Source organism: Pantherophis guttatus, chromosome 15 (assembly GCF_059756535.1).
Source record: "Pantherophis guttatus breed Tessera chromosome 15, ASM5975653v1, whole genome shotgun sequence".
NCBI lineage: Eukaryota > Metazoa > Chordata > Lepidosauria > Squamata > Colubridae > Pantherophis > Pantherophis guttatus.
In genome coordinates, this window is record NC_142077.1 from 9,879,496 (window position 1) to 9,889,546 (window position 10,051).

A 10,051-nucleotide genomic window follows, 5' to 3' on the forward strand; every position below is an offset into this window, starting at 1 on the left:
AGTTTTTGGAGAATCAGCTGTTATCTTCTTCTGCTTGAATGTCAGCAAGCGAATGTCGTTACGAGCCTGGTGCTTTCTGATTGACCCTCTTTGTGTCTTCTCCTACCAGCAGCAGGAAAGCTTCAGGCGCAAAGAGTTTTCTCGGCTGTTGTTCTCTTGCTCGCCCTCTTCTCCGTTGCCCGTTTCCGTCAGATCGCTGTTCCTTCTCTCTCGTTGGCACCCTCAGGGCACAGACGTTGCGAGCGAGCGATGCCAGGCCTTTCATCCCTCCCGACGAGAGGAACCTCGGTGGCGTACGCTTCCCTTTATATATTTTTGCATTGGATTTTTGAACACGAGAGGAGCCCCCTCTTCCGCGCCCCTCCCTCCTCCAGGCGTCCTTGATTGTGGTGGAAGAGTTGGGGGAGATGAAAGCCCCCCCCTCTTCTCCTCCTCCTCCTCCGCTCTCAGGGGGGCCACCAAGGTGACTCCACTCTGCAGAAAAAGCCATTTTAAGAGACTTCGGGGTGGGGGGGACCACGATGGGCTTCTGCCTCTCCTCTCCACCTCCCATTGAAGTTGTCCTTAAAAGTGGATGCTATTAGCTGGGAGATGATATGTAGAGGCTTCTCTATCACTCATGATGCTTTCCTTCCAACTATTCCGGATTTTGATCGTTCAGCTTAGAGGCTAAAGACGCAGCATTTATTTATTGATTTATTTATCAAATTTAGAAGCATGGCCTTCTCCAATTCGAAGAGACACTTGTTTGGCAGGCTGAGGCAAAGAGACAGTCCCGGAACCAGCGAAATCTGGGAGCTGGGCAGGGGACAGAATATATTTGCCCTCAGTGTGGAAGGGATCACCACTCTCGAATTGGCCTTTTTAATCACACTAAATGCTGTTTTAGGACCTCTTTCCAGAGCACGGTACCATAGTCTCTTGAGACTGAAGGATGCCAATGAATGCCATGATTCTGGATTTGCTGTAAGCGTCAATCTTTGGCCAGGGGGGGAATCGCTTAAGGAAAGAAGGGGTAGGAAGGAGGAGAAGGAAAGAGACGGAGAAGATGTTGGAGGAGGAGGAGAAGCAAAAGGAAGAACGGGGGGTGGGGGGGAAAAGGAGAATGAGGAGATGGAGAAGGAGATGATGAGGATGAGGAATTGGGCAAAGAGAAGGAGTTGAAGGGGAAAGAGAGGAAGTTCGAAGGAGGAGGAGAAGAAGGAAGAGATGGAGATGAGAAAAGAAAATGAAGAGGAAGAAGAGGAAGAAGTAAAAGGAGGAAGAAGAAAGAAGGAGGAGGAGGGGGGAAGAAGAGAGGAAGGAGAAGGAGAAGAAAATGAGAAGAAGGAGGAGGAGAAGAAGAGAAAGAAGAAAGGAGGAGGAAGAGAAAGTCAGAAAGAAGAAAGGAGGAGGAAGAGAAAGTCATTCCCTAGTCAGAGTGGCAAGAGGTTGGGTTTAGGTGGCCACCAAGCTGCTTCTCGCCTGTCAGGAGAGAGAAGGAGGAGGAGGATGGGGAGGAGGAGGAGAGGAAGGAGAAGAAGGAGAAGGAGAAGAAGAAGAAGAGAGGAGGAGGAGGAGGAGAGGAAGTAGAAGGAGGAGGAGGAGAAGTAGGAGAAGAAGAAGAGGAGAAGAAGAAGGAGAAGAAGAAGGAAGAAGAAGAAGAAGAGAGGAGGAGGAGAGGAAGTAGAAGGAGGAGGAGGAGAAGTAGGAGAGGAAGAAGAAGAAGAAGAAGAAGAAGAAGAAGAAGAAGAAGAAGAAGACGACAACACCAAGAGGTAAAATGCCACTGGAAATTAACCTAAACGGAGGGTGGAACCGACTGAAGGCATGTTTCCTTTTCTCAAATCCAAATATATGCCAAAAAGCTGCAATCCTGAGCAAGAAGCGAAGTGATTTTGTCTGCCAGGATCCCTTGGCAACAAGGTTAAGTTACTGCCTTCCTTTTAAGATGGCTGGTTATTAAATTTTCCAGGGAAACGTGGCCCCATCAGACGCAAGAAGAGGCTCCTTGAAGCTATCAGGCTGGCTATCAGGCCGTGCTTTGATACCTGAAACTCTTGGGAATAAAAAAGAAATAAATAAATCTCACCCTCAATCTCCCCCTTTCTTCACCCAGAGACAGATATAAATTTAACAACAACAACAACAACAACAATAAAAAGGCGCACAACTACAAGCTATTTTGTCCCGAGCCTCTTTGGCAATTATCTTTTTACGGGTTATATTTTTCATCCCTGGATATGACTGGCTATTATAATTCAGCGTCCTGCTCTCCGGCAGAGAAGAAAATAAAGCTATTTATTATTTATTTGTTGAACGCTCGTAATGGAACAGCCGCACACCTTACACAAAGAGTGACTTGAAAAGCTTGGCGGGATCCGTAAATGGCATCGTGAACTACCGGGCCCTTGGCCAGAGCGCCAAGTCTCTTCAGGGGCCGTGGCAGGGCGTGGAAATGCCACCCTTTTCACGCGTGTGGCTTTGCTTGCGATTTCGGGCATCGGAAACGCCTGCCACGCTCGTAGAGGATTCTGAGCTGGTTTTGGCAAAACTGCCAGCGGGGGTTTGTCTTCCTTGGACAGTGTGCCTCATGGCTTCCCTTCCCCGAGGTTGGCAGGCTGGCATCCGATGCCGCGCGGGGTACCCCGTTTGCCCCTCCGAAGACGAAGACGGACGAGCGTCAGACGAGGCGGGCGAGCGAGTGGTTTGTGGCGCCCAAGGGGGAAGCTTTAATTATAGGAACAATGTTTCTCGATCAATCCTCTGGAAACCCTTAACGCGGGGAGAGATTGATAGGGAGCGCCAGCCTCATGATAGATCCCCGTGCGAGAAACGGCCTCAAGAATAAACAAGGTTTGCGGCGGGGGAGGGGGCGGGGAGAAGTCCATCTTCATTTCGCTCTGGACGTGAGCCACTTATAAAATACGCCCTGACTGGACATCGCTCGGGAACGTGGCAGGGGTCTTTGGCTGCAGAGGTGTCCTTCCTGCTGCAGAGGTGTGCTGCCATGGGCCATGGAGGCTCTACCTAGGGTTGCCACCCAGACAGCAGCGTCCAGCTGTTTTGTCTTCGCCACGAAGTCTGCGGGATTTGCAAGTTGTTTATTCAAAGGTCAGAACAGCAACGAACAGCTGGCGTGTCGGGAGAGATGGCTCCGCGTGCCACTTGCGGCACGCGTGCCATCGGTTCGCCATTACTGTTTTAGGACGTAAACTGCATTTATTTCATTTTCGGGGGAAAAAAAACCCCCCTTGCAATAACGAACAAGTTTGCTTAATGAGCACCGCAAAAAAAGCTTAAAATCAGGTACATTTTATGACCGTTGTGACTTTTTTTTCCAAATAAAGTTTTTTTTTTATTTTTTAAGACAGACAAATATTTAATACATCAATCCTCCCTTCCCTGTGACGTCTCGGTAATCATCTGTGGTTTTGGGGTGAGGGTACATCAGTATGCTGATGCTACTCAGCTGTACATCTCCACCCCAGACCACCCCAATGATGCCCTTGACGTGATGTCCCGCTGCCTGGAGGCCGTGGCGGGTCTGGATGGGGAGAAATAGGCTCAAACTCAACCCTTCCAAGACCGAGTGGCTGTGGCTTCCGGCGTTCCGGTATAGTCAGCTGTCGCCATCGCTGTCTATAGGGGGTGAATTTTCACCCCCCACAGAGAGGGCTCGCAATCTGGGTGTCCTCCTGGACGCACGGCTGTCTTTAGAAGAGCACATGACAGCCGTGGCCAGGGGGGCTTTTTATCAGGTTCGCCTGATCCGCCAGTTGCATCCCTTTCTGGACCAGGACGCCTTGCGCACGGTCACTCACGCCCTCGTTACCTCTCGGCTGGACTACTGTAATGCTCTCTACATGGGGCTCCCCTTGAAGAGCACTTGGAGGCATCAACTGGTCCAGAATGCAGCCACACGGGTGATTATGGGTGCAACTCGTTGCGCTCATGTAACACCTCTCCTGCGCGAGCTGCACTGGCTCCCAGTGGTCTTCCGGGTGCGATTCAAGGTGTTGGTTACCACCTTTAAAGCGCTCCATGGCTCAGGACCTGGGTACTTACGAGACCGCCTTCTGCCACCGATAGCCTCCCACCAACGGGTTCGCTCCCACAGAGAGGAACTCCTCAGGGTGCCGTCGGCCAAACTATGTCGGCCAGCGACACCCAGGGGGAGAGCCTTCTCTGTGGGAGCTCCTGCCCTTTGGAACGAACTGCCCCCGGAAATACGCACAATCTCTGACCTCCGAGTTTTTCGCTGTGCCCTCAAGACCCTGCTCTTCCGACAGGCAGGGCTATCTTTGTAAAGGAGTTTTAAATTCGGAGTTTTAAATTTTTGGGTTTTAGCGAATCTTGGCCGTAAATGTAATAATTTTAATAATTTTTAATTTTAATTGGGATTTGTATTGTGTTTTTTACTTGGCTGTGCACCGCCCCGAGTCCTTCGGGAGAGGGGCGGTATAGAAATAAAATTATCTATCTATCTATCTATCTATCTATCTATCTATCTATCTATCTATCTATCTATCTATCATCTTCTAGGCTTTTTTTCCGTCTTCCATAAATTTCTTCTATCTTCATATTCATCCAAACAGTTCTAACATTTCATTTCTAAATCAATATTATAATCATCATTTGTACATAATTATAGTATCAATCATTTGTATCTCTTTTCCAACCAACTATAAAAATAGTTCCATGTTTTAAAATATTCTGATTCCTCCTCATCTTTGATCATCAAAGTTAATCTATTCATTTCTGCACAGTCTAATTTTTTTTTTATTACTTCTTCTTCCAAAGGTATTTTCTCTGATTTCCAATTTTGAGCATACACAATTCTTGCAGCTGTTATTACATGTATAATCAAATATGCATTTTCCTTACTGATTTTTTTCTGGAAAGACACCCAGTAGGAACAGCTCTGGTTTAAATTCAATATGTTGCTGTATCATTTCTTCCAGCCAGATTTTAATCTTGTACCAATAATTTTTTTGCTTCAGGACAAGTCCACCACATATGATAATAAGTTCCTGGTGTTTGATGACGGAAATGACCGTCGTGACTTAACGAGCCTAACGGGCAGACTCCCCAGCAGGTTTTGTGATTCTCCCTTCCTCCTGTACCCCAAAAGACTTCGTGGTTCAGCGCCTGCCCCTTGGCAACAATGCCCAACCTTGAAAGTGGGGTGGGGTGGGGAAAGAGAAATTGATCTGAGATCTTTTCCTGTTAACAGTAACAGAGTTGGAAGGGACCTTGGAGGTCATTTAGTCCAACCTCCTGCTCACGCAGGAGACCTATACTAGGGATTTGAACCGCCGACCTTTCTGATCGACAAGCTCAGCGTCTTAGCCACTGAGCCACCTAGCTAGCCTATGTTCACCCCAACAAACACAGGAAGCATTTTTGCCGTTCCGGACCGAAGATTTGGTGAGACGGCGAGACAAGGCGATTAATTTTCAGACGGAGCCTCGTTAAGCCAGGGTGGTAATTGCAATCAAATGGCGAAGACGAGGAGAGCCCAGGTATCATGGCGAGAGGGGAGGGGAGGGGGGATCCAATCAGTGCTGGGTGTCCTGATCGGCAGGAGCTCCCCTTCCCTGCCCTTTCTTCTTCGCTCCTTCAAATCTTCTCCCCAAACCACTTTTGGATCGGAATAAAAGTTGGCTCTTCAGATGCCCAACCCTTCTGGGGCTTCCAAATGTTTTTGGGGCGATGAATAGAATAGAATAAACAGAGTTGGAAGGGACCTTGGAGGTCTTCTAGTCCAACCCCCTGCCTAGGCAGGAAACCCTACACCACTTCAGACAAAGGGTTATCCAGTCTCTTCTTAAAAACTTCCAGTGTTGGAGCATTCACAACTTCTGGAGGCAAGTTATTCCACTGATCAATTGTTCTCACTGCCAGGAAATTTCTTCTTAGTTCTAAATTGCTTCTCTCCTTGATTAGTTTCCACCCATTGCTTCTTGTCCTGCCCTCAGGTGCTTTGGAGAATAGCTTGACTCCCTCTTCTTTGGGGCAGCCCCTGAGATATTGGAAGACTGTTATGTCTCCCCTAGTCCTTCTCTTCATTAAACTAGACATACCCAGTTCCTGCAACCGTTCTTCCTATGTTTTAGCCTCCAGTCTCCTAATCGTCTTTGTTTCTCTTCTCTGCACTCTTTCTAGAGTCTCCACATCTTTTTTACATCGTGGCGACCAAAACTGGATGCCGGATTCCAAGTGTGGCCTTACCAAGGCCTTATAAAGTGGTATCAACACTTCATGTGATCTTGATTCTATCCCTCTGTTGATGCAGCCAAGAACTGTGTTGGCTTTTTTGGCAGCTGCTGCACACGGCTGGCTCCTATTTAAATGGCTGTCCACTAGGACTCCAAGATCCCTCTCACAGTGACTACTATTGAGCAAGGTGCCACATATACTGTCCCTGTGCATTTTGTTTTTCTTGCCTAAATGTAGAAGCTTACTTTTTTTCACCGTTGAATTTCATTTTGTTAGATAGCGCCCAATGTTCAAGTCTGTCAAGATCCTTCTGTATCTTAAGCAGTGATAAAATTCAATATTTTTTTACTACCGGTTCTATGGGCATGGCTTGGTGGGTGTGGTGTGGCTTGATGGGTGTGGCTTGGTGGGCGTGGCAGGGGAAGGATTCTGCAAAATCTCCATTCCCACCCCACTCCAGGGGAGGGATACTGCAAAATCCCCATTCCCCCCCCCCTCCACTCCAGGGGAAGGATACTGCAAAATCCCAGTGTATGGGTTTTTAATGTTCTTTTAAAAATTTTTTACAGGATATTGTTTGCATTGTTTTTTTTGTTTTTTTTGCTGAAAGCCGCCCAGAGTCCCTAGGGAGTTGGGTGGCATAAAAATGCGACTAATAAATAAATAAATCCAGGAGCCTGGATTAGCTCAGCAGACTAATGCATTGTAATTTAACCCCAGCTGTCTGCAATTAGTAAGTTCGAATCTCACCAGGCTCAAGGTTGACTCAGCCTTCCATCCTTTCAAAGGTAGGTGAAATGAGGACCCAGTTTGTGGGGGCAATAAGCTGACTTTGTAAAAATATACAAAAGTATGAAGGCTATTGCTTAACGCATTGTAAGCCGCCCTGAGTCTCCGGAGAAGGGCGGCATATAAATCAAATTAAAAATAAATAAATAAATAAATAAATAATCCCCCCAACTCCAGGGGAAGGATACTGCAAAATCCCCATTCCCTCCCCACTCCTGGGGCCAGCCAGAGGTGGTATTTGCCGGTTCTCCGAACTACTCAAAATTTCCGCTACCGGTTCGTCAGAACCTGTCAGAACCTGCTAGATTTCACCCCTGCATCTTAAGCCTATATGATTCTCACACTCCTGGGCCAGCTGTGGTGGTCTGGGGTAGCCAGTCCCAAAAGATGCTTTTTTTCAAGAGGACTTTCTGGTTTTTTTCCTTGGAAGACATTTCACTTCTCATCCAAGAAGCTTCCTCAGCGCCAAAGAAGCTTCCCTGGAGGAGAAGCGAAATGTCTTCCACAAAAAAAAACTCAGAAAGTCCAGTTGCCTCTTGAAAAAAATAAAAGCACCTTTGGGACAATCGTGACCTGAAGGACTTGAGAATCTCCGTAGACATTTAGCCGGAGGGAGGCAAATCAAGGCAGCCTCCGGGATGATGCTACAGCTTCTGAAATAACCATGGCCGATCAATTCGTATCTGTCCGCCTGGCTCACCCCACACCTTCCTTCTCTCCACCCTGGCAATTCCAAGATTGATTCCACCCCCCCTCTCTCTCCTCAGGGGTGTTGACTCCCCCCCTCCCCAATTGGGCCTTAATTAAAATGATGGATGTCTCTTCCTGGGGTTTGGAAGCTCCTTGGCTAAGTTTCCGTCCAACTTTGCATCGGAGGAAACCTGGCGGACGGTACCAGAGGTGGGTTTCACTGGTTCGCCGAAAACGTGTCTGTGCACCTTCCGTGTTTGCGTGCAGCCTTCTGTGTACGTGTACAGCCTCCCGTGCATGCATTTTGCTCACACACGCAGCTTGCACGCATGTGCATGGCTTACAAAACTAAAAAGACAGCATAGTGCCTTTACCGGTTTCTTCGAACCGGCTGAATACCATCACTGGACGGTACCAGCTTCGATCCGGCTGTGTTTCGTCTCGTCAGCTCTCTTTCTCGAATTTCCTTCTCTGCCCTGGTACACCAGAGACCATGTGCCACATCGGCACATCCCTTTTGAGGGATTCTGGCTAAAACTGCGCCCTTTCCTGCTTTTTTGTAGTACAGGGAGACCTTGGCTTACTGCAGTTCATTTAGTGACCGTTCCAAGTTACGACGGCACTGAAAAAAAGTGACTTGGTAGGACCGTTTTTCACAGCATCCCTGTGGTCAAAATTTGTACGCTTGGCAACTGATTCATACTTATGACGGTTGCGGTCTTCCGTGATTCCCTTTTGCGACCTTCTGACAAGCAAAGTCAGAATGCGGTAAGCCAGATTCGGTTAACAACCGGGTGACTCACTTGTCAACTGCAGTGATTCACTTAACGACTGCGGCACAAAAGTTCGTACAAGGGAGCAAAACTCACTTAACAAATGTGTCCCTCAAGAACAGGAATACTGGCCTCAATTGTGGTCGTAAATTGAGGACTACCTGTATAAGACAGTCTGGTGAATCAAGACGGACAGGAAGGCAAATACAGGTAACCCTCGACTTACGACCACTATATGGACTAGAATCCCTACTTTTTAAAACCAAAATTGCAAATCTCACTGCATCTTGTGGCAGGGAGTTCCACAGAGAAGCCACACGCACCTTTCCTTTAGTTTGCGTGAATCTCCCCCTGCTGCTCCCAGTTACGGCTGAGAAGGGGTCTCGGCAGGGGGATCCCCCCCAAAGGAAAAAAGCCACATTTATCAAGGATACCCATGTGGGGCCAGCCACAGCTTCTTCCTTTCTCTGGCTCAAGGGTCAGCAACCTGCGGCTCTGGAGCCGTGTGTGGCTCTTTCATCCCTCTGCTGCGGCTCCCTGTCACTCAAAATATGCGTCACAACCGCCAATGTGCGACACCTGCCGACATGTGATTTATTGAGCTTTTCAGCCCCCAGTAGGCCAACCATGGATAAATCCAAGAAGAGAAAAGTTTCAGAAGAAAACAAAATGTTTACTTCAACTACATATGCTAGTTTTGTGGCCGCTCAAGAAATCGTCAGGCACCGGAAGGGTTTTGTGGCTCCCGGTGTTTTCTTTTCTGTGGGAAATGGGTCCAAATGGCTCTTTGAGTGTTTAAGGTTGCAGACCCCTGCCCTGGCTTGTCAAACTGCCACTGATGAGTGGAATTAAAAAAAAAAATCCATATATTGAGGAGTTTGCAAGAGTTATGGCTCCTTGTAAAAAATCCATATGGAAATTCTGGGGTGTGGGGTGGGGTTGTGTCCAAGGGGGCCAAGTGCCTGCAGGTCTCCTCCAAGAAAGTGTTTTTGAAATATGGTTACAGATGTGCTCATTAGCTGGGGGAGGGGAGCCCCTTCCTCCTTGCTGGAGGAGGCCTTGGGGCTTAATATTATTCTTTATTCTTTTTTTAATTCCCCTCCCTCCCTGCCTTTTTTTGTTCTTCTCCAGGAGGGTGAGCCAAGAGGAAAACTGACCAGTAAGATGATGATGATGATGATGATGATAACAACAACAATAATAGAATAATAATAAGATAATGAGATACTTGGTTGATAACGTATCTTTTCTTTTATGTACACTGAGAGCGTGTGCACCAAGACAAATTCCTTGTGTGTCCAATCATACTTGGCCAATAAAAATTCTATTCTATTCTATTCTATTCTATTCTATTCTATTCTATTCTATTCTATTCTATTCTATTCTATTCTATTCTATATAGAGGAAGAGATATAGAGAAAGAAAGAGAAAGGGAAAGAGATAGATAGACAGAGATATAGATATAGAGAAACCCAATCCCACTTGGCCAATAAAGAATTCAATTCAGTTCAGTTCTGTTCAGTTCTGTTCTATTTCTATTTCTATTCTGTTCTATTTCTTGTTCTGTTCTGTTCTGTTCTATTCAATTCTATATAGAG

At 47.1% G+C, this 10,051-nt stretch overlaps 1 protein-coding gene across 2 annotated transcripts in view; it reads left to right on the plus strand.

The window, feature by feature from the left end:
• ARHGEF10L (Rho guanine nucleotide exchange factor 10 like) overlaps nt 1-9,651 on the plus strand; it is a 138,618-nt gene extending 128,967 nt beyond the window's left edge. For both annotated transcript variants that reach the window (XM_087879081.1, XM_087879082.1), the window contains one exon: nt 9,585-9,651. In XM_087879081.1, coding sequence (XP_087735207.1) covers nt 9,585-9,592 — 8 coding nt within the window. In that variant the 3' untranslated portion in view covers nt 9,593-9,651. The remainder of the gene's footprint in view (nt 1-9,584) is intronic.
• Nucleotides 9,652-10,051: the final 400 nt, after the last annotated feature.